General features: G+C 39.2%; 1 protein-coding gene across 3 annotated transcripts in view; it reads right to left on the bottom strand.

The window, feature by feature from the left end:
* The window catches only part of RANBP17 (RAN binding protein 17), a 315657-nt gene that overhangs the window by 11771 nt on the left and 278821 nt on the right, over positions 1–25065 (bottom strand). For all 3 annotated transcript variants that reach the window (XM_022595127.3, XM_022595128.3, XM_022595131.3), the window contains one exon: positions 17440–17606. In XM_022595127.3, coding sequence (XP_022450835.2) covers positions 17440–17606 — 167 coding nt within the window. The remainder of the gene's footprint in view (positions 1–17439; positions 17607–25065) is intronic.

Here is a 25065-nt window from a genome sequence, read left to right as displayed (position 1 = left end):
TCAGAAGGCCAGTTAGGAGAGGAGGAGGAAGGCTGGCCCTAGCAACAGCAATAAAAACAACAAAACAAAAACGACAGTGTAGTAGAGCCTGAAAAAGCAGAGAAACCTTCTACCCATCTCCACAGCAATTTCTCCAGAGCCCCATGCCCTGGTTGAAGATCTATGACCTGGAAGAATCTGAATGCTGCCAAAGGAGGAAAAGCTTCCAGATTTTCAGTGCTTGTGGAAGTAAGCGAGTTGCTGTCATTACCAAGCGCTGTTCTTAGGCCACGTGCATAGCAAATATTGAAATGTGATCCTCCTCAAATTAGATACTCGTCATCTTTGGGGAAAAGGAATCAATTGTTTCTTTGTCTGCTGTCTAGCAACGTGGTATTAGTGGAATGTTATGAAAAATGAAAGTAATGGACAAATAAGCAAGTATTTTTCTGCCTGGACTAAGCCCCACCACCTAAGTTATATTAAATCTTTTAGTATCTGTACATATTAAGCACATTCCTAAGTTCTCATCGTGTCTGCAAGTCTCGTAACAGAAGCAACTATTTAGCACTTTAAATCAAAAAAAAAATCAAATGAAATGCATGAGGTGAGCCTCTTTTTAGAAGAAACAAGATTGCAATCAATTACAGGTGACCCATTCTCCTCTGAAAAGTCATTTGGGAGTCCTGCCTCTTGGCCTTTGTACAATGCTAAGTTTGCTTTAAAGAAAAAAAAAAAAAAAAAGGCAAAAAAAACTTCTTACCAATAAAGGTACTGCAGGACTGGTTAACTCAGCTGGCTTTGGCCATATATTAGCATTGCACGGTTCCACATCTAAACTTAAGAGCACCCTCCTCTTCCACCCACTCCTTACAAAAAGTTAAGGGAGAAAAAGTTTTCCTCCAAGTGATAAATTGCCTAGAATATTTAAAAACCCTTCCATCCACTGTAAAATCTAAGGAAATACACAACCTAGTGTTGCTGCTGTTTCAATTTTCTCCATTACCAACATTACCCCTAGTTCTCAAAACATTCATTTTAATCATAGTTTATTGGGGAAAGAATTACCTGCCAGTCTCATAGCTTATAATAAAGAAGATAAAGTTGGAATGAAACTTCAGAATTAATTAATTGAGAGTACTGCATGTGATGTGTCTATTCTGAATGTTACAGCGCACATCACAATGAAAACAGTTTTATTTTCCATGGTTGAAATAAATTACAATAAATAATTCATTTCAATGGCAGAGATGTACTGGAAAGCAGTAGCAACAAAATTGACTGCACTACCCTGTGAGTCTCATTCTTGAATCTTCATTATCCACTTGAAACTTTTTACGAGTAGTAACTCATATTTCAAGTGGCTGCAGATCTCATAAAGCAGCTTGCTGCATTAAAAGAAAACCAGAAAACCTGGGGTACTGGGAGGCTGAAGGATTTGCCACTCAGCACTATTTGGGAAACTCTTTCTCACTCTTCTCTGGCCAACATCAAACGGAACAGTATTCGATTTGATGTAAAAATTAAGCATCGCTTGTCAAAAACATTATCTAAATTTCCTGTAGGAATGTTGGGAAAACTTGTATGTAAAGGAATGGCTTTCAACGCCAAAGCCATTTTCCTCTCATTTTTTTTCAAGTGACACTGTTATTTCTAGTTCATGGTATACTGCCCAAATGACTGCCATACAATCAGGTTCTAGAACCTCAAATGTCCTACACTAGCCTCTGGGGGCCCCAAATTAGAAAATGTGTGTAAGCTCAAGAGAGACTAACAAAGGCATATGTGCTACGTTTTCTGTCTAAAAAAATCAGCCTATCCACACAGGATAGCTAATATTTAATTTGAATCTTAAAAGACACATACAGCATCACTGGGAAAGGATACATTAGGAAGAGAAAATAAAATGAGAAAAGGCACAGGGGACAGGGCTTGGCATATATGAGGAATAATCAGCCTCTGTATAGGAGGCTTTTAAGAGAGACCTTCTTTTGAGTGGAAAGGAGTAGAGCTGAGGGTGAGGAGAAGACTGGGCTGAGTCCAGGCTATAAAAGGTCTTTCATGTCAGGCTGAATGCAGAAATGAGTTCGGGCCAGTACACAAAGGGTAGCCTTCAAAGGACTTCTGAATAATGATGAGATCGGTGATTTAGAACAAAACTTATGGGAAACTGCAGAATGGCAATGACGGGTAGGTACTGGAGGCAAGGCAACATGTTTAGGTACTACTGCACAAGTCCAGAGGAGAAATGATGAGGGCCTCCGCAAGGCTGTGGTAGCAGAGACAGAGGGAAATGGTCAGAATCCTTGACTGCGTATCCCATTTTCTTCCCAGTTAAAGAAATCTTTCGAAGAACAACCACCTGATACTGAAGCTACAGGTAAATTCAGAGTTTTAAGGACATGGCCTCAACTTCAAGACTGCCAATGAGAGAAGGGGCTGGATGCTAGGCAGCCCCAGCAGTGCTGCACGTGGTGGAGGGCGGCTGCCGTCTAGCAGGCCCACAGTCCCAGTGAGCTCGGGGGATAAGGAGCAGTGAAATGAACCCCACCCAGCGTACATATACATGCATGACAGAGGCGACTACAAGCACATGTTTATATTAAATATTCGGTGATAAAGTAAACTCTAACTGAGGCCATTCAGAATCAAGGAAGGGAGCGGGAAACAGCATGCTACTTTATTGAACAGTCATCACAACATTTCGCAATGAATATCGTATTTCACAACAGAACAACATAAGGCATAATGGCATGGGGGCATCTCATGCGGTCCTCAGAGCAGAGTGTGGTGAATATTGTATTTCATAATAAACATATTATCCTTACAGTAGGAGGTTCAAAGTTTCACTGCCTATCATCTGTCACTATATTCTCCCTGACTTCCCGACGGGATTTGGTTAGATGGACCTAAAAATCTTCATAACCAACAGAGGAGGATTATTTTACTTATCATGTCCGAATGATTTTGTGTGAGGAGAAAAAAATATTTTTTGGAAAATTCACTCGGCCCTCAGAAGCACTTTCCATTAAAGAGCAGTCTCGAGTTTAACCACAGAGGATGGCATGCTGCCTTTCAGATTTGAGCGTTTTTATTTATAGTTGTCTAAATGGCATAGAGAGTGCTGGCCAAGCGGTTGGGGAGATGATTCAAAGATGTTACTGAGATTTGGAAGCTCTTTCACCCTAATATTTACACAGGGAGCCTAAGGAATGATAGTGACCGAAAGTGCTGGGAATAGAACCTCGTTCCTTGATTTATTCAGACTTTACTGCTACCTACTTTGTGCCAGGCTCTGTGTTAGACCCTGAGGACATACCAATGAATGAGGCACAGTCCCAGCCCTCAAAGAACCCAAGTAGGGGAGGCAGTACACTGTTTACATGACAACACACTCTAGCAAGTGCCACAAACGGAAGCCTGCACAGGAGGCTCTGAGAGACCACAAGAGGCTGACTAACTCTGTCTAGGGGTGGGGGGCAGGCAGGGAAGGCTTCACAGGTGACACCTGGATCTGTTGTAGAGAACAAGCAAAGTCTGACAGGTAGTAAGGTAGGAAAAGGAGCAAGCAGGTGCCAAGGTTTGGAGAAGTGTCTGGGGAATGGCGAGCAGCTCTGTGGGACCTGAGAGGGTGCGCGGGGAGTGGTGGTGACGGAGGAGGCTGATGAGGTAGGCAGAGGCCCCGTCTTGTGAAGGGCCTCCTACTGCGTGCTAGAGAATGTGGGCTTTATCCTGGAGGAAATGGGGTACCATTTTAGTTGGATGACTTCTTTCGGGCAGTGGCGTGGAAGGGCGAACGATTGGTATAACCATTCTCCACAGGGTCTGACCCTTTAGGAGGCTGAGCCATCTGAGTTCTCCCAAGAAGATGCAGCTTTTTTCCTGTTTCTAGGATTCGGAGGCCGCAGACACAGGTTACTTGCTTGGCTCCTGTGCCTCGGTCAGGACATATCTCGGGCCCTGTCTTGCTGGCTCTGTTGCCAGTACCCTGAGAAATGGCACTGCCATTACTTCCCTCGGCCCACAGCGCGTAACTTAATAGTGTCCTCTGTCAGGAATGGTTCTCTTTGTCAGGAAGCTTTTTATTGATGTTCAACCTTCATCTTCCCTTTCTTAATATTATCCCATTACGCCAATACTCCATTGTGCCATGCTAAGTAATTCCCTTTCCTCCTTGGCGTTTACATCTTCCAAGTATTTATAGACTTATCAAACGCCCCATTTAGTTGTCACTTAGGCAGGCTATACATATTTAGCTTCTTTAATCTGGCCCCATAAGCCAGCCCTTCCATTCTCCTAAATCACTTGAGTTACTTTTCTCCAGGTTTCTGTCAGTTTGTTTCCAGCCTCTCAGTAATGCAAGGGGCTCAGGAGAAAGATGGGGTTGGGGAGGGAGGGCTTGCTCCTTCTGTGGGATAAGAAGAGGCCATCATGTGCTGAGGGTGGAACTTCTCCCTTAAAGTACAGATTCCAAAACAGGCCAGGCCGCTAGAGAAGCTCTAAAGCCCTCTTGTATTCTACTTGTTTCACCTGCCCACATTTCAAGTCAATAATATTCTATTATCAACTCTTACGTGCTAGGTGCACACACGCAACACATCCGTGATGAGTACCTACTATGTGTCAGGTACTGTGCTAGGGACTTCTCCTTCCTTCTTTTCTCCCTCCCTCTTCATTTCTTAGACTTATTCTTTGCTCAAAGAATTACTGAACTATGTGTCAGGCACTGTGGTACAGAATTGAATAAAATGTGGTCCCTGTGGCCTAAAAGAGCTCATGCAGCCTAAGTATTTATTAATCTCTTATTGCGCACCCATCAAGTTGTTTTCTTCCAATCTTAAGGGTCTCAGAGAAATCATCCCTAAATGCACTTAACTCTAATTGACGCTTTTAGTTCCCTGAGTGGAATTTCTTTGTCCCATCTAAAACAAGACGCCACATTAAGTATGGGGGTTAACACAGAGCTCTTGCTTAGTGTTTTCTTTCTGGTGGGTCTCTTTGGGGCCTAAGAGATTTCTCTTCAGGCCTTGAGCTTCCCACTGCTCCTTCTTAGCATTCTATGTTCACACGACCTCAACTAAACATGCACTTGAATGTTTTTCTTTTCCATGATACCAATGTTCCAAGTTATGGGGTAACCGGCTGAGGGAGTGATAGAATGGGAGACATCTAGGTCTTGGTTAGTCTTGGGGAGTCTGGGCATGAGACCACAGGAGGGAGTAGTTCAGCCACCGGATCCCAGGGCCCAGTTCAAGTAATGTAAAGAACTCCCCCTGTTGAAGGGCTGCTAACCTCAAAGAGGTGAGGTAAGTATTCCAAGGACACAGGAAGTAGCATAACTGGTATGTCAAAACCAGGTATGTTGACTGTAAAATCTGTCAGCTCTGATTGTTGTAAGTAGAAAGTCCTCCACAAATAGAGAATTTGCAATTAAACAACTACGAAAGGAGGACAGAATTTCATCAGTCTGAAAGCACTTACGTCTGTATTTTCCTAAGCATGACAAGGGATACAGAATTAACACGCAAGAGTTCTTCTGGGCTGCAAAGCATACAAAGCAGCATTAACTCATGAAAGGTCAGAGGGTGAGGGAACCTTTACCTTGTTCCTCAAGTACTGATTAGACTGCAACCAAATAAGAAGTCTTCCTTAACACACTATACGAGCTCACAGCTGCACGAATGGCTACTGCTAGTTAAAATTTCCAAGGGTCAAGACAAATGAATATGAAGGTGGAAGTCACATCTCCAGTACCTTAATATACTTTGGGAAAATTTCACATAATTTACCCTTCAAGTACTACGTGAAAAATCAGTAATAACTGCGAAATGAATAAATCATGCCATCATTAAACCAACCCTCACTTTATCCTGTGCCATTCTTTCAAGAAACTCAAAGAGCTTCTTATACCATCCACAGTGCCACTAAGAGAAATGAAGGCAGGGGAACGCTGTCATTTATCTTGCTGTCTCCCTTGAATAGGGATGAACGGAGAAGAAGAAATGCCAGGAAGGAAGGGCAGGGTAAGGCCCTGGGGAGCCTTGGTATGGTAAGATCTAGAGACAAGAAAACTGTAAAATCTAGGGACAAGAAAGCCTTCGTTATATTCTAGGCACTGCTATTTAGTGGCTCTGTGTCTTTGAGCAAGTTATTTCGCCCCTCTGAACCTCTGCGTACTTTACCCATACAGGTACTGTGGGATTAAATGTGTTGATGTACCCATACTCTCAAGTTAAAAAAATATTCACATTGGCCCTGTCTACCCATCAGGGTTGTTGTGAGAGTCAGCAGAGACATAAGGTATGAAGACATTATACAAATGGGAAGAGTTATGGCATTTATTTCCATTCTTGCCATTGCAAGGTAATGCCTGGAGTATGCAGGAAGAATAAGAGAGAAAAAGTCAGTTTGGGCCCAAGAATAAAATCACGCCATGCCCCATCCAGTCCAGTGAGTGAGTGTGATATTAAGAATGCTTGTCACAGAAGGAACTCTAAGAAAGGCAGAACACATGGATGGGACCAGGTAGACATAAGTAATCCGGCTGAAGTCATGGCAAAATCAAATCATCTTGTGAAATGAAGTCTTGGGCCTGGGATTTCCTGGACAGGATACTTTTCTCACATTTATAATTATGAACAGCAGGGATATGGACAAGGACAGGGACATCAAAAAGTGGTAGCTGCATATTGTTTTTCAAAGTGAAGGCTCTTTACACATTGATTGAATACCTTCTCTGGGCTAGGTGAGTCTATACTCATTGGTCCACTGTGTCCTCACAGCTTCCCTGAGTCAAGAATCCTTTGGCTAGGAGGGCAGCAACTATCGCAGGCAAAACTTAGGCCTAAAAGGGGTGGCTTCAGGATCCCTACACTAGGTAGCATGGTCAGGCCTCTCAAGGGCTTAGAGCCAACGGCAAGAACGCTGGTGGGATCCTTCTCGGTCTCCCTCTGTGGGCCTGCCTGGTCTCTCGAGATCCTTTTAGCACGTCTGCTGCTCTTTTCTCTCGCTGCAGACTGGCTACTTCTCTGAGCATATGGCAGGGAATGGCTGCCCCATGGCTCTTGATTTTTCAAGTCTTCAATTCAGATGAGGCTGACCAGTATCTTTTAAATGCTAGTTTCTAAATCTAGGGAAGAAAAGCCAGCTTAGGTCAAGTGTTTACCTCTTGTCCAATCAGTTCTCAAAGAAAGGGGCCCCTGGCTCAATCAAGGATTTATGAATGAATGAATGGTATATGTCTCCCCTTGCTTATCCTCCATCTAGCCCATTTAAAAGTTGTACTGTATTTTGGTTAAGAGCATGCGTTCTGCTACTTCCTAGCTGTATGGTATTGGGTCAGTTACCATCTTACTGGAGCTGCAATTACAGTATTTTGGTCATAAAATGGAGATAAAAATATCTGCCCTACAGAGTAGTGAGACTCAAACAGAAATATATATATATGTATGTACACACACACACACACACACACACACACACAGGAATATATGTCTGTGTACATACGTATAAAGCACTTAGCACACAAGCCTAGCATATAATAATTATTTCTACTTCTTTTTCATCATTATCATTCATCATAAAAATTCTGTTTGAACCTGAGATCGCCCTTTTATAGTGACTTCTTAGGTCCTAGCAACCCTACAGTAAATAAGCCTTCTGTTACAGGATGGAGGAAAAGTCTAGATCTTTAAGAAGGAGGTGTAAAGGTTCTTCCACTTTGGAGTGTAAGGATGTGGAAATACTCCTAACCCAATCTTTTCTGGTCAAGGTAGTCTGCTCCTTTGTGACACCCATGCAAGTTTAGGATCCTTCTGGTGAGCCCTGGGCTGGCTTGGATGTGACACAGGGAGGTGATCTCAGGTGTCATCTTCACATGTCACAGAAACACTGCTCAGAGTAGAAAGACTGAACTTTCTTGTGTGTTAAAACTTGGGAGTTTTTACCCTTAATTTATAATGATAAATTAAGCTAACTGCGCCAATCACTATTAACGAAGAGGCTAAAAACCATCTTGTTTGCCACTTGCCATACCGGGTGAGAGACTGTTATAAAGCACGCCTAATTATCATTGGGCTAAACCTGTGTAAAACCGTGCGTTTTTTCCTTATGAAGTGCTCTTTATCTGCTTTACACGAGTGCGAAGGAAAAGGTACGGCTGTTGTTTTTTACTACTCCTTTGCTATTCTGAGAACATTTGCTGCAGAGTAATAGCAAAACTGACTGTGCTAAGCTGTAGATAAAAGAACAATGACGGACTGCAGTCACTTTAATTCATAAAGAAAACACTTGGAGCCCCTGGGAATGCCAAATCAAGCCACTGGCACCCAATGACTCTATGTTAAGTCGCAAACTACATCATACTTTTTAGTCTAAACACAAAGGCTAATGGACATCTAACTTATTTATTTCAAATTCTTCTTTATGAAGCGGGCTCTTTTTTTTTTTTAGCTCCTTGGAAAACATTATAATTCCCCTATTCTATAAACACCCAAATATAATTGTAAAATGACATCATTCTGTTTTCATTTAATTACCCCTGAAATGCTTTCTATTTAATATTCATTACTCAAAAGGTAATTTAAAAGAGAAAGAGATGAGACTTATTCAAAAAGATGTACTGTCATTCATAGCAATAGTTATCTAATATACAGAAGTTAATAAAGCAGATTAATCTACAAGTCCCTTTAAGCCATTCTTGAGTTTTGAACAACTGCCTCTTTGACCTTTCACCTTCATGCTGTGCACCAGTAGCAGGTGCCAGCTGTACAGAAATTATGGCTGTGCATTTGAACGCAAAATCTTTTCTTGTTTTGCTTCTGACCAGCAGCTGACCCTGTAGGAGTGATTGTTTCTGGTGACGGCCTAAAGGCTACATAAACCAGTAGCAGATAAACAAAAGGCTACATATACCAGCTGCCTCGCCTAAGGGTACCATCCTAGGCTGACACCTCCACTCCTTCTCCAGCGTCCCAAATTGCTCCTTGTCTGTTTCCATACATGCGTTTCCTCCTTGTTATTTTGTGCGAGGGGTGGGTATAGGAGAAAACCCCCAAAACAACAACAACAACAACAAAACCCATCCCTTCCCTCGAACTTGACTTTTGAGTATTTCATGTCAAACTGTGCCATTATGATGTTAATCCAGGCCTGATTTAGCAACTTTAATAAGAGGCTAAACCCTCTTATTAATTAGATAATAAAATTTTATTATGTATTTTAATATTAAAAGTCTTAAAATCAAACTCTTCAAATCATATACTGGTACAGAACTAAGGTACTTAAATATCACAGCCCCAGAAAATGGGAGCCTGAAAAAGCAAACTGTGGCTAATTTTTCATTCTCAGAAATGTAAACATGGAATTCCTATGTGGTAGCAGTGAAAGCTCCAACACTCTTAATTATGGGCAGGGAAGAATGAATCTATTCAAGTATGAAGCACACTGTACCATTTCCAGCAACAGCATGAGATGGTTTTGACAGTTATTTCTTGGATACAAATTACACAAGTATAAAAACAATCCCCATAATGATTAAATGCAGTTATGTACATAGGAGAATACCAGTGCAAATGGTAACATATTTAAATGGTTTTCCTTCATTAAAAAAATTATATATGATATTAAACCATCAATCACTGCTGAGGCACAGGAGTTTAAATGTATTGTCACCGGTTGAAATAAATGACTTGGAGACCGAAATCTGGCTCACTCAATATGGTGTCTTTGCTGTTGCTTAGTCACCTAACTCTCTGCTGGTTTGGGCTACATCTGGTGGATTCCATCCCTTTCAATTAACAAGGCAAGTTACGCTATCAGTGGATTACATCTTTAAACTGTGCTTAGAGGTAGAAAAACACATGTCCCAGTGGAAAAAAACAAACAAACAAACAGACCAAAAAAAAAAAAAACAAAACCCACCACAAACCTTCTCTGTTCTGTTAACCATTTGAAACAATATTTGAGGTGCTTATTTCTTTCTTCATCCATGTTTAGAATAAAATTTTCTTATGGAATTTCAGCAGGGTTATTATATAGTATATGACAATATAATCTTATCTTGGCATTATCATTTATTTTATCATGTATTAGTCTATGACCATGTTAGATTTGATACCTAAAGTCACTGCCTGTAGACTGCACTTTTAAAAATTAATTTTTTGGGTTTGTTTTGCAGACATTCATTGACCATCACAAGGTTTCAGGCTCTGCTAGGTGCTGGGACAAGTATCAAGATGGAGGTGATCTTTGGGGGAAAAAAGGTACTGAGTAAAGATAGGTGATAGGGTTATAACACTAATTTGATGATTTATAAATCAAGAATAGGTTTCTTTTTAAAAGGGTTTTGTTTTAAAATACCATTTTTTGTTACAGTTGAAACAGTCATTCAACAAATATCTCTATAACAAAAATGAAATCAAAATGGCAAAGATATGGAATATAACAAAGGATTTGGACAAGAATCATCCTTCTAAAGATGGAGAAATGATTTTATTATATCACAGATAAAAGCCATTTTAATTAAAAATTAGTGCTTTTCCATTTTTAAAATTATGTATTTTAACTTTCTAAGCTGATCTTTAGGGGTGGTGGTCACACATTGATCGTTCTTAAGAGTTTTACTCCCTTTTGGACTTTTGTTACCTGGCTATTAACTAGATACTTTTGTGCAGCCCTGGTCCTCTTAGATACTCTGATTTGATCCTTAGTAATTAGATCACACACACACACACACACACACACACACACACACACACTTGACCAAAGTGAGCTTTATTTCTGCCTCAAACAAATCTTATTATTTTGAAAATTAAAAAAAAAAATGTTTGGGAGATGTTAACTGAGTTTCATTGCCTGTTTACTGCACCCCTTCTGTATGCAAAGACACAACCCAAATGTGATAAAATGCCCTCTTTAAGTTTCATTAAAGACCTAAGTATAGAGTCATATGTAAAAGCAAAATAATGGCATCCTCTTAAAACAGCAAATTAAAAAAGTGTGCTTTAAGAATTATCAAAACATCAGAGACAAATAAAAATATCACTGTTGCAAGGCCACATGGGATGGCTATGAGAAATGCAAGATCTCATGCATTAAGAGATCTGAGTTCTGAAATTCTCTAAGAGTACAGAATACAGAGGTGGGAAACTGATAACCAGACATACAGTGCTGACCTGCAGAGTATTTTTATTTTAAATTTTCAATCAGTCGCCAACATTTACAAAACTGGATTTCTGGCTTCTCTCCGGGGGGAAATCTCAATATACCTGGCAACACTGGGTCTTACCACCTTACAGGGCAACAATTAGCTGAAGCCCTTTGGAGGCTGCCCCCTTTAGATAGGGATGTATACTGAACACAGATTGTCGTTCCTGTCTACCTCAGTCAAGTTTCCTACTTGGCTCTATAGGCACCTTAGTCTGTGGTACCTTACAAGAATGAAAAGGAGAAGGAGAGGGATGCTCAAAGGAGTCAGTTTCAGACTTGCCCATGTGAGAGGCCCTTAAGAAGGACCTTCAGTAGAGCTAATGGTACTCAGTAGTAGAAGCCCCTTTTAAAAAAGAGAAGCTGTTTACAATCAGAAAGAGGTGAAAAATGACATTCAACACTGATGAATCAGTGGTGAGAGTCAGGACAAAGCCTAGAGACGTGCAGGGTATGGGGGATGGATGCAAAGCACTTGTTGCTTCCCCAACTTCATTTCACAGCTTCTATATTGATTCTATCCTAGAAAAGTCAGGTTAGAGTAAACCTCAAGAGCTACCTCAGAGGAATTGAAGGATAGTCACAAAGGAACATCATGAGACAGTTATACTATTAGACTCTGACCTTCTCAAGGATACATGTCCTGCTAAATTTTATACCTTCAATGTCTGGCTACAGAATTAATGATTGGGTATGGGTGTAGAATAAGAGAGAGGAAGCTCTGTTAGCTCTGTCAGTGATGGCGGGAGCCACAGGGCTTTTCTATACCAGCTGGCAAAGCAACCTCCCTCTCCCTTGCCCATTGCCTCTTTGGGTCACTGCCCATCTGTTTCATTCCGGCTGCAGCACAAAGCTGGGGTATAGGATGACTGCTCTAAATCATTCTACCTTAAGGATGGCCCCGGTGGGACTTACTGGAAGCTCAACTTGCCTCATTGTAAGTGCTCAAAACATACATACTACTTCAAATTAGCAGCCACCAACAAATTATAGCTTTGTGGTTAAGCATGTGAACGCTGGAGCTAAACACATCAAGGTAAAATTTTAGTCTTTCCGCTTATGGACTATATGATCTTATTGACCACTAGTAACTTGGGAAAGTTACTTAATCTTTTTTTTTTTTTTTTTTTTGCGGTACGCGGGCCTCTCACTGTTGTGGCCTCTCCCATTGCGGACCACAGGCTCCGGACGCGCAGGCTCAGCGGCCACGGCTCACGGGCCCAGCCGCTCCATGGCATGTGGGGTCTTCCCGGACCCGGGCACGAACCTGTGTCCCCTGCATCGGCAGGTGGACTCTCAACCACTGCACCACCAGGGAAGCCCCTACTTAATCTTTTTATGCCTGGGTTTCTATATCTGTAAAATGGTGCTCATAATACTACAGCTTCACAGAGATACTGTGGTGATTAAATCAGATTAAATGCATATGAAAAAGCTTAAGCTACTGTCTGCAATATTTTGCCAGTATTATTTTTTTCCTAGAAATAAATACAAAATACATACATATGTTGCTGTGAAGAAGACCAAGACTGCAGCAGCATGTGCAAAAAACAATTCTATTATTCTTATTTTTTACTTGCCATGTCTAATGACCTATCCCTGGCTTCCCTTTAAATCCATGTTATCCTCTGATCCAGTTGTGAATGTTCCTTCAGCATGTGTTTTTTACATCAATCTACTGCCATACTTTTGATAATAGCTGCAAATTAACCACACTGAGCTAGTGGGTCATGAGCATACTTTCTATTTAGGGTTCACTAGAAATGTCTATAATAACATTAGAAAGTCTGGTTAATTTTTTTAAGAGCATAAGAGACATGAATATATTTCATCTGCTAAAGTGTTTCCCACTGTGAGAGTCTTGCTGAGGTTCTATAGGCCAAAATCTCAACATCAGTTAAATATGTGACTGCACCTTCTCCTGCTTAGTACTATGGGATGGTATCTTAAGTAAGAAAGATGTCTTGTATAGTATGTCAAAATGTTGAGCAATATCCTTTCAATCTAAACACAGAAATGAAAAAAGAGCAGATGATTTCCCTTTTGCTGTAATTCACTTTGGGATGCATGTCACGAAGAGCACTGTACAAAAGCAATTTTCATTGACTGACTGACTGATTGAGGAAAAGGGTGAATGTTCTTTCCAGCTTACGTCCCTACTGAAGTATGATTCTTATAACTCCTGACAGCTCTTTACAATTTGTAGTTAAATGTCAGGTTAGCACAAAGTGGGAGGGAGGGGGAGAGACAGCGAGGGAGAAAGAATTATAATTAGAACTTTTTCTGGTTTTTAGTACAGCTCACTTGAGCCAAATAGTTAAATAGAAGAGGTTAAGATAAACTAAAACCTAAATGTTCTAATTCCTCCATTCAGTGTATTTAAATTTTAGAGAACATAATTGCTAAAAATACCTTGTTAATAAGTTAACTGCATAATCTAATCAGTAATACTGACCATCACATAATTCTTGTTCTACTTCTATGGAAGTTGCTACTCTTTTGAGAGCAGGTAGTTTTAATAGAAGTTATGATTTAGAGAAGCATTCAGCCTCAGTGTCCTATTCTTATAATCTGAAAGAGAATGAGTCTCATCTTTGAAATGCCCTTCTACTCTTATAAAACACGCTCTTTCATGTACCTAATTTGGGAAGATCCTTCTTTCATTCTGTGATATAACTAAATGTATGCTGACCTTTGAGTTATAGATACAAACACTTAACATGACCAGGGATAAAACTGAAAACGTTTCACGTAGAAATTTTATCTTCCAAATTACCGTAGCAGATCCATGCCTAACCACTGTTACTACTGGCCTGTTCTTAAAACTTTAGTTTCTCTCTCTAATGACATAAAAACATGGAAACTTTTTTTTTTTTTCTTAATATACGTAAACTGGGTTTTTCTCAGTTAAGTTAAAGCAATGCTGGTTAGACAATAATTCTTACTTAAAATAGATTCACTTAATTATAACAGATCTTCAAATGGATTAAAGGTAATGCTTTGCAAATTTAGGTTTGTTTGCAAAATATGGAAGATGGCTTATTTGGAGAATGTTTTTAAAAACACTGAAGATCTAAAGCCACATAGCAGGTCATAATAAACACATTTTCAGGTGAGAGGCACTTAAAATGTCTCATAGGAAAGGCCTATAAGAATGTCAGAAGACCCTTTATGTGGGTTCATGCTTCATTTGCTGTGGAAGCTTGAGGAGATAACTTTTGCAATTTAGAATTGACACTCTTCATGCAACTATGCTTCCAGCGATATAGGTCCAGGTTGGTGGTGCAGGGGGAGAACAGTTCAAACTAGTAAATAATTGCAGTATCATTGCATCAGTTTAGTTTAAAGAGCTGACAAACCCTCTCTAAACTCCAAGCACAATTAGTCATTAGGGTCTAGTTTTTCAGCACTGTTAAGCAATTTGTAACCCATTCCTTTTAATAGGGTTAGGCATTACTTAACTGACACAGATGCCTTGAAAACTGAAACCTTGAGTTATGAAGCAGCAACCTTGTTCATTACCTTCTCTGATAGGCAAATCGTCTATAAAAACAGCATTTGATGGGCAACCAATGAATAATCAATGGCTCACTTTTCATCTGAGTGTGAAAATGAGAATAATCTAATATAAATTCCCTCTGGAAAGAGGCTGAAATCTTGGATTCTGCTGCTCTTCAGGGTTGATTTATAAGGTCTTGGAAAGCTGATGCAAACAGATGATCAATGGGACCCATCCTTGCTCATAATAACCCCCAACTGGCCCACTCCCTGTTTTCCAAGTCTATCCCTTCAGGCTATTAGCTGTGTCCAGCTAATTCTTCCCACTACTCCTGCCTGCTGCTTTTACTCTGGCCATCCGTTCAGTCCAGCCGACTCAGAAGTAATTTTATACGCGGCAGAGAGCGGGTGGAATTGATTTTTCACTCAGTGCTCAGTTCCCATCTGAATAATTATCAATTTTACTGCCTCATAAAGGGAAGAGTCAAAATTTCAAATCAATTCAAAAGAGCTTTTGAGACGACAGAAACTGTGCATAAGAATAGAGGTCAAAGTTGTCAGTGACCTAAGGAGATGATGTCAGATACTACTATACCCAATCATTGACATCAGAGGCACTCAAGATGATATAACCTAGTGCTAATGCAAATCATATTTATGCTGACTACCAGAGACCGGTCATTAATATTTAAAATGCTATCTGAAAGCCTACATTCCAAATAAATAGAATGTATTCCACTGTTAATAAAGATATATCACTACTTAGTCATATGCTATAAAGTAAAGGATTACTAAGTACTATTAACACATAGAAATTACTTAAACCAACAAACACATGGTAATTCTGAGTAAAGACAAACTTGAATGTCTTCTGCACAACCACATTACTTGTTCTGCACAGTCGGATGGTATTTGTCTAGGACCATAGCCTATTGGTTTTTGCTAAAATTTTCTACCCACTTAAAAGTTCCTGCCGAAGTTTATGGGACAATATTGTGATCATGGTTGAGCACTGGCAGGTGGCAGACCTGTCACTTGCCACGGTGGGGTGAGCGCTGGGTCTGATTGCTGGCCAACCCACGGTTATTTATTTTCTCCACTGCCTACACGCTCTAATTCTGTGGTTCTCAGCCTTCTTGTTGCAAAACACCTGAGGGCTACGCCACACTCCCAGCAGTACCAGTGGCTACTGCAGAAGGATGGGTGAGGAACAGTGCATCCAAATCTTGATAGAATGTGTTATTCTGAAAAGGCATTCCAGGTGAATCTGAGATCTTATCCAGCAACTAGTCTCCTGAGAATCAATGGTGTAAGTAAGTGGTAAGGACTTGGGCTTTTGAGCCAAACAGACCTTGGTTCACATTCCACTTTCCAGTTTATCTCTCTGTGCTTCAATTTATTCATTTGAAAAATGGGGATGGTTATATCCACATTGCAGGGTTGTTGTGGGGTCTAAATGAGGAGATGTCTCTGCAGGTCCTCTCCTCCTGTCATCACTATGTTAATCCAATTATCACATAATTAGTTAGTTACTTGTCTCTCCTTCCCACCTGGCAGGACACACTTATTTAAGGAGAGAAATATGTCTCATGGGTCTTAGTGGCTCTCGCACCTTGTACATAGGAAGTCCTCAATAAATGTGAGTTACCTTCCTCCTGTTTAATCACCAACATGTTGTAACAATTCCAGGGTCATACCAAATAGTTACAGGCCCAGAACCCTTTGCTTATTTACACAAAATCTTAATCACACACCTCCCTGCCAGGAAAATAACTGGTTAACTGAAACATCACCACAAATAAAGTTTACATAATGTCATTTAAATATTAGCAAAAAAAATGACAGCTAGGAAGAAAACCTCTTCCATGGCTGTCTTATTCATTTTCATCATTTATTTACTCAGACTGACACTTTTTTGCTGATTGCAGGTGACTTATTTGCTGGCTAATGACCAGGTTAAAGTGTTTATATTTGCAAACCACAGACTATTATGGAGATAGATAATTTGGCAAAAGAAGACAACTGGAAGCAGTATAAAGATATCACTTTCCAAATGTAGTAGAACTGGAATATATCATAGTGATGCTATCTCCACAGTAAAATGGTATTATTCTCTTTGAAACATTTCTGGCATATATGATTTAATTTTATGCATGCTGTTACTGTGATTTGCAGAAGTTTTTAAAACATATTAAACTTGGACCTAATTCATATTAGCTAGTCAGAAAACATTTGAAAATAAACAAATCGTAGCTTTATTACTTATTATTTAAATGTTCGTGGGAATATGACCTATCTGAACCTTGATTTCTCATCTTAAAATGGGGAAAATGATATGATGAAGGGAAAGTTCCCAGCAAGCTGCCTGGCACAGACTAGGAGCCCAGAAAATGGTAGTTTCTCAACATACCAGAGTATTCACAAGGCAAACCTAAGATGACGTTATTAGAGGCTCTGGGAAAGAAATCAGAGGTTGACTGTTTCTAGTTCCAGCTTTGACTTTTGTTTCTCTTGTCTCTGGAAGAGCTATCCTCTTTTTGAATTCTAGCTTCACTGAGGTGAGATGAATGACTTAGAGATTTCTGGAGGGTGGGTAATCCTGAGGCCAGTGTACTATCCTCCCTACAGGGAAAATACTCCTAGAGAAGACCCAGTAAAGAGTCTTGGCAAGACCAGTTGCTCTAAGGGATATTCAGAGACCAGATTGGCTTTTGGGAAACTCTTCTCTCTTAAGCTAGATAAGCAACCACCAGTTACCTGCTGCAGGACCTCTGGATTTTGCTGCATAAAATGTAATAGTCTCTGACCAGCCTGGGCAGCCTCTCTGCATCGAAGTGGCTTCCTGCCCTCTTTTGCTATGTGCTTGAAGAGGTAGGTGACGATGTAGTCTAAACTGGTACAGCAGCTGGAGGAGACAATTGTATCTGTGTGAACAACAAATGAGAATTCATTTGTATTACTAAAGTGTTTGTTTCATCTCACTATAATGCCTAAATTAAAAAAAAACCCAACTTTCTGGTTTCAAAGCACTTTAATCAAACTGTAAACTCCTTGAGGGCAGGGTTTTTTGCCTTGCTTTTATCTCTTTAAACCCAATGTCTACTACAGGACCTGGAATAGAGACATGTTAGTAAGTAAATGATTCCTGGATTGCACTGGACAGAATTTTCCATATGTGACCTTAATGACCCTCTGTTCAACTGAAGTGACTTTATTAAATATCTACTTGGTGCAAACTGCTCTGCTTCAGGGGAAACAGGGTGTAAACTTGCTGCAAAGTACTTTGCTTCAGGGGAAACACTCACCCTGGTGTCAAAGAGCTCATGATTTGGTACGTAAGTCACTAGCACAGTGCTGCGCAAAAATGAGTGACACACTGCTGTGAGAAATTTGAGGGTGATATTGTATTTGGAAGGGGATTAAGGACAGTTTGGTGAAGGAGGTACCACCTGAGATGGGCTTGGAAAACTAATTCCAGTTAAACATAAGGAAGGACATTTTTCACATTTTGCACAATGTACACAGTAGGGTGAAAAGGTATGGATTTTGAAGCCAGACAGCTCTAGTTTCAAATTCCATCTTTTCCAGTTATTTGCTGTGTTGTTACTGTGAAGGAGCCAATTAACCTTTCTCATCATTTATAAAATATGCTGCAGAGTTGAATGAGGAGAAAAATAACTAGAAATTCTCACAGTAAAAATAACTGACCTAGAGGGTATTATGCTAAGTGAAATAAGTCAGACAGAGAAAGCCAAACACCATATGATTTCACTTATACGTGAAATCTAAAGCAAAAAACAAATGAACAAACATAACAAGAGAGAAACAGTCATAGATACAGGGAACAAGCAGGTGGTTGCCAGAGGAGAGGAGTTGGGGGGGGGGCGAAGATGAGAGAAATAGGTGAGGGAGATGAAGAGGTACAAACTTCCAGTTACAAAATAGATGAGTCATGGGGACAAACTGTACAGTGTGGGGAATATAGCCAATAATAATATCTTAGTATGGTGACAGATGGTAACTAGACTTACCACAGTATTTTATCATTATCTAATGTATAGAAATATTGAATGACTATGTTGGGCACCAGGGACTAACATAGTGTTGTAGGTCAATTATACTTTAAAAACAAACAAACAAACAAACAAACGAACAAACTCACAGAAGAAGAGATCATATTTGTGGTTATCAGAGGCAGGGGCTAGCAGGAGGGGGAACTGGATGAAGGTGGTCAAAAGGTATAAAGCTCTCATTATAAGATAAATAAGTACTAGGAGTGTAATGTACAACATGATTAATATACTAACACTGCTGTACATTATGTATGAAAGTTAAGAGAGTAAATTCTAAGAATACTCATCACAAGGAAAATATTTTTTATCTTTTTCTTTTATTTTGTACCTATATGCGGTGATGGATGTTCACTAAACTTTACTACGGTAATCATTTCGGGATGTACGTAAGTCAAATCATTATGTTGTACACCTTAAATTTGTATAGTGTCGATTGTGTCTCAATAAAACTGGAAGGAAAAAAAGTATGGTAGTTACTACTAATTTTCCCTCATAGTGAAAAAAGGGGAGCAGGACCTTTTGGTGTGAGTAAAAGAATGTGTAGAGGAATCATAAGAGAGAAGGCTGACAAAATAGTTTGGGATCTTGAGAGCATCCAGTAGTAGGTCGAGACATTTACATGTAATTTGAAAGGCAACAGAGGTGTTATTGAAGGTTTTTTTTTTTAGCAAGTAAGTGACATGAGTCCTTTGTACACTACATATCATTTCATATACCTCTAATAACCACTTCTGTATACAGTAGGTACTGTTGTTTGCATTTTTCAAATGAGAAAAATGAAGCTCAGAGATAATTAGCTTATCCAAAGTTCATGGTTTTGATTCAGAGCATGACAGTGCCCAGATTTTTTGGCGAATGGTAACACATGGACACAATTCTGGGGAGTTTATGATTAATAACAGAAACAACAAGACAAAAACGCGATGGGCACTCAAAAACTGGCAAATTTGGTAGATTCAGAAAAGAAGTAGATTGGGAGAGTAGGGCTGGGAAACAGATTATAAACTTCCTAGGGGAATAGTTACTTTCTTATTCATTTTACTCATCTCTAAGGTTCTGAGACATATGTGTGCTTGTCATAGATTAGAGGTGAAATATTAGTTGATTTAATTAAAGAATGGGTAGGCAAAGCTAATCGGAGAAAGTTTTTTTAAAAAAGTCTTGAGTTTTGTTTAGTAATAATACTAGAATTGATATAACACTACAATTTAAAAACTCTCACATACATTGTTTTAGAGAGGAATGACATAGTAAATAGAGGTAGGTTTGGGGACAGGTTTTGAAATATAGAAGTATGCATTTAAAATAGATGATAATGGTAGCTGACACAGGATCATGAGGGGTTGAATGAAGGTCTAAAAGATGGGCATGGACAATAATTTTGGGAAACTGTGGAGCTATATAGGCTTTTGAGAAAGGAGCTTTTATTTCCTTCTAAAGCTATGGCAGTTGACTGATTGACTGATTGATTGATTATGTCTCCCCACTAACTGGGTTGCTTTGCAGAAAAGGAAGCTTTGGTTTTATAACCCTGGGAGGTAGTATATAATGCAGTAGAAAACATTTAGGCCTAAGAATCAGGCACAGACTTGTTGAACCTGTTTGCTTTTCTCTTTTCCTTCACATTTCTACGTTTGAAGTCCCAATAATGAAAGTAAATGGATTAAGTAACTTAACGTGTACAAAGGAAGCAAGCAGGAAATAGATATGGTTCCCCTCACCAGTGAAGAGCAATATGCTATCAATCATACAAAAATTATAAAGACTTCACATAGATTTGGTGACCACATGCCATGAAGGTTGCATTAAAAGGTTCCAATCTACTGAGTCAGCTATGAAAAAGCCAGGTAAACACTTTAGACATGAAGGTTGGAGCATATATCCTTGCAGTAAAAGCAAGAAGAAGAGCTTTCATTATGGCTGATTTATTGTTGGGGGCTTTGAAAAGGATAAATGTTATTTCAGGGTAGACTGAAAAGTGTGGAATCATAAGGATCATGGGCCATTTGATCAAAAACAGAACGAATAGTGATGAGGACTATGTATTATTTTTAGTTTTCTCTATTTGCAGCTCAAGCTATTGTGTGAGATTCAAACAATGAAACTCTCCTGAAATAAAAGAATGAGCAGAAGTCATGAATTTTCATATCTTCCTAGCTCTTGGTGTTTATCATCCATGATTTAGACAATTCTGGACAGATTTTTTAAAGCCCAACAGGCACTTTGTCCTCTCTAGCAACTTATTGTTTGGCACTGATACAACCAAATGCCCCTTTTCTTCTGCAACTAGTCTCCATGGGAAGCATATGCATCATTAATAGCCCTCTTGTTCACTAAGACCCATCATAGAAAGCTGTTCTGTAAAGTTAACTGTATAGGAAAGAGTTGCTTAACTGAGAGTCAGAAGAATGATAATGGGGTTGAAATTACATTTGGCTTTGACTCAAAATTTCTCACCATAGCAGAGGGGAGGATGAAGGTCTTGGAAAAATGTAGTGTGAAAGGCAATTTCAGAAACAAAAGGCCTATTTGGATGGTGCAGCAATTTAGGGTTGAATCTGTATCTTCTAGATGTTTGACTATAGGAAGATTCAACTCCCACCTCTGTAAAATGTGTTTAATACCACCTACTTTGTTTTGAGAAATTAAAGATTAAAGACAAAAAGTGTGTAAAGATTGTAACATAGCGCCCAACACTTGTAGGTTTCCCCCTTTTCACTTCCCATTTGTTTTTCTGGCTATTTCAATTCCTGAAATACCAAGCCTGTCATTCTATTTAGCCAATCCATAGCTTTCTTCTCTCTTTAGCACGTTTCTGGTGGGAGAAACTAATGAACAAGGTCTCTAGGTTTCTACGTATTTCCTGAATGTTTTATTTCCAAATTACATTTATAATATTTACTCCATCCAATTCAAGAATGTGTTTCATGACAATAACATACACCCTTTATTAATAATGAAAATTTTATTAATAATGACCTTGATGGGGAAATTTCTGGTGGTTTCCAGTTGGTTCAACCTTTAGCTTGCCCCCACCTTCCCTTATCTTGTCTTCTGTGCCATCCTTTGCTTTCCTGGAAGGCACCCCCATTCCTGCCAGGGCTCATCTTCAGAGGCCTTCCCTGATCACTTCTAAAAAAGCCATACAATCATTCCTTCTTCATCATCCTATTTTGAGTCTTTGTTTAGCGCTTATCATGACTTGACATTTTCTTGTGTATGTGGTGAGTGTGTGTGTGTGTGTGTGTGTGTGTGTTTACTGTTATATCTCCTCACTAGAATATAAACTGCACGTGAGCAGAGACCTTATCTATCTTGTTCTCTACAGCACTCTCAAGGTCTAGAATGGAACCTGGTACATAGCATGTGCACAGCTGATGTTTACTAAATGAATGAGTTGAGAGTCATTATTAGAAGCAGCTTTTTGTAAGCCCCGTGCTTGGTCTCTGTATGTAAGAGTATGGGGGTAGGTGGTGGTGCTGGTGGTGAGTGATTAAAAACATGGAAAATATAATATATAAATACAATCACTTTTTCTTTTCACAAATTATAGCTGGCCTGAAACTAAAAATGCTAGTAAATGATTAACTAAAAAAATTTAATATCATGTTAAGCATATTATCTATCATTGGTTCAACTTTTCTGTACCTCCCTCTCATTTTTCCCACTGAGGCTACAGTAGAACTGAAGCCTGCCTGTAACCCAATTAATGCCTCTGCAAATTTTTCATTGTTGGAAAAGGAGAAACCCAAGTGGTTACATTCAACAGTCTAAATAATCCTCTTTCTTGAAGACACAGGGCACAATTCACCTGCCAAATTGTGACCTTTATCAGATGGATCCCGCAGGGTGGTGAGGTGAAGAGGAATGGGTTTTAGAGTTAGAAGGACTCCTAGATGAGGCACTTATTAGTTGTCTGACCTTAGGCAAGTCGTTTCACCTCTCTGGGCAGCAGCTTACTCATCCGTATAGTGACAATAACATTACCTAATTCATTCATTCAATATATGCTCATGGAGCACTTACCACATGCTAGGCACTGGGAAAAAATTCGTGATTAAGACACACTGTTCCTATCAAGTAGGAAGCCTACAATCAAGTAGGAAATAAGGACAAACAGTGCTATTCGCATATTTAACCCAGTTTTGGTATGCAGAGTGGTTCTGAGAATGAAATGAGTGAAGTACACATATGAAAACACCTATGGCAGCATCAGGCACAGAGTCCATGTCCATGGTCATACATTCATAAGTGGCAGCACTGGGACTTAAATTCAAGTTCAGTATTCCCTGCATTATGCCACTTTGTCAAGATTCCTTTGGAGACTTGTTAAAATGCTGACTTCGGGCCTAAGATCCCATGTTGAGAACAACACAGCCATCCGCAACTAACTCCAAATCTTCAAGTGTCACTATAATATGAGATAAAAGAATGTCAAGACAAACTGTAATAATAAAAGGCTTCGGTTTCTGTCCATGAAGGATTAACTGCTATGAGAATTTTTCCTTCTGCCATAAACAACTAGAAAACAGGACAAAACATATGAAACAACGGTTTTCAATTGTTGCACAAGAAGCAGTATAGGACTATGAAACCAGAGAGGAGGGGAACAAATGAGGTAATACCTACCCAACTGCTCAAGCTTACTGTGCAAAGCAGTTTCCAGGCTACTGGCCAGGAAAGGGGAACCCAAACAAAGCCAAGTGGTCTCACTGAGTTGAATTTGGGGAGGCTGAGGCAGCTAGAACTTGTGGGACAGAGTATCAGAGAGTGGGAACTATATAAGAAGTGAGCTCTGGAGATCTGCAGAGGAGTTCTCTCTAGTCTTTGAACAATATAACAGATATACATAACATATGTGTAACTGGAGTTCCAGAAGGAATGGAGATGGAGAGAGGCAGACTATAATTATTTGAATGCAAACTATGATTATATTATTTGATGGTGTAGACGGTAAACCTTAGAGTACCACTAAAAATTAAAAAGTATGACTAATAAACCCACAGGGGATATAAAATGAACTCATTAGAAAAACATTTAATTAATTCAAACCAAAAGAAGGCAGGAAAAAGAAACAAAGCCCAGATAGGATAAAGAAAAAACAAACAGCAATATTATAAATTTAAACTCAAATATACTGGTAGTTATATTAAATGTAAATGGCTGAAACACTATTTAGAAGGCAGAGACAGTCAGATTTGATATAAAAATATGACTCAATTATATGCTGTATGTTAGGCAAATATGTCCATATCCTAATCCCCAGAACCTATTAATGTGTTAGGTTACACAGAAAAGAATAACTATGGTTGCAGATGGATTCAGGTTGCTAATCAGTTGAACCAAAAATAGGAAGATCATCCTTGATTATCTGGGTAGGTCCAAGGTAATTCCAAGGGTCCTTAAAGTGAAAGAGAGAGGCAGAAGACATCAGAATCAATGGGACATGTATCTACGGAAGAATGGTCAGAGATATTCAATGTTGCTAGCTTTGAAGATGGAGGACAGAAGCCATGAGCCGAGGGATGTAGGTGATCTCTAGAGGCTGGAGGAGGAAAGGAAATAGATTTGCTCCTAGAAAGAAAAATTGTTCTGCTGACACCTTGATTTTAGTCTGGTGAGACCCATGTCAGATTTATGACCTAAAGAACTATATGACAGTAAATTTACATTGTTTTAAGTCACCAAGTTTGTAAGAATTTGTTAAAACAGCAATAGAAAATACCTGCTGTCTTCAAGAAACCAACTTTAAATATAAAGACACAGAAAGAATAAAAGTGAAATGATGGAAAAAGAGGCTAATTCTAATCAAAAGAATGCTGGAGAGGCAAGTAATATCAGACAAAGTAGATTTCAGAGGAAAGAATATTACCAGAAATAAAGAGCATCACTTCATAAGGATAAAGGGGTAAATTAATCAAGGGGACATAACAATCCTAAATATATATTTACTTGATAACAGAGCTTCAAAATAATTTATGCACAGACGGATAGAATTAAAAGGAGAAACGGACAAATCTATAATTATAGTTAGAGGCTTCAGCACTTCTCTCTTGATAATTCATAGGGTAAGTAGAAAACAAACAGACAAAAAACCAGTAAAAATATATAAAATGTGAACATTATCAAGCAATTATACCTGACACTTAGAGAACATTCTTCCCAACAACAATGGAATGAATATACATTCATTTCAAGTGCCCATGGAACATTCACCATATTTTGGACCATAGAAAAGATTCAACAAATACAAAAGTTATAACAACCACTAATATGATTACGATGGAATTAAACTAGACTCAATAACAGA

Source organism: Delphinapterus leucas, chromosome 3 (assembly GCF_059928025.1).
Source record: "Delphinapterus leucas isolate spDelLeu-1000000601 "Yukka" chromosome 3, BTC_Dleu_Yukka2, whole genome shotgun sequence".
Lineage (NCBI taxonomy): Eukaryota > Metazoa > Chordata > Mammalia > Artiodactyla > Monodontidae > Delphinapterus > Delphinapterus leucas.
Note: the sequence above shows the minus strand (reverse complement) of the source record. Positions and strands in the feature narration are given on the sequence as shown.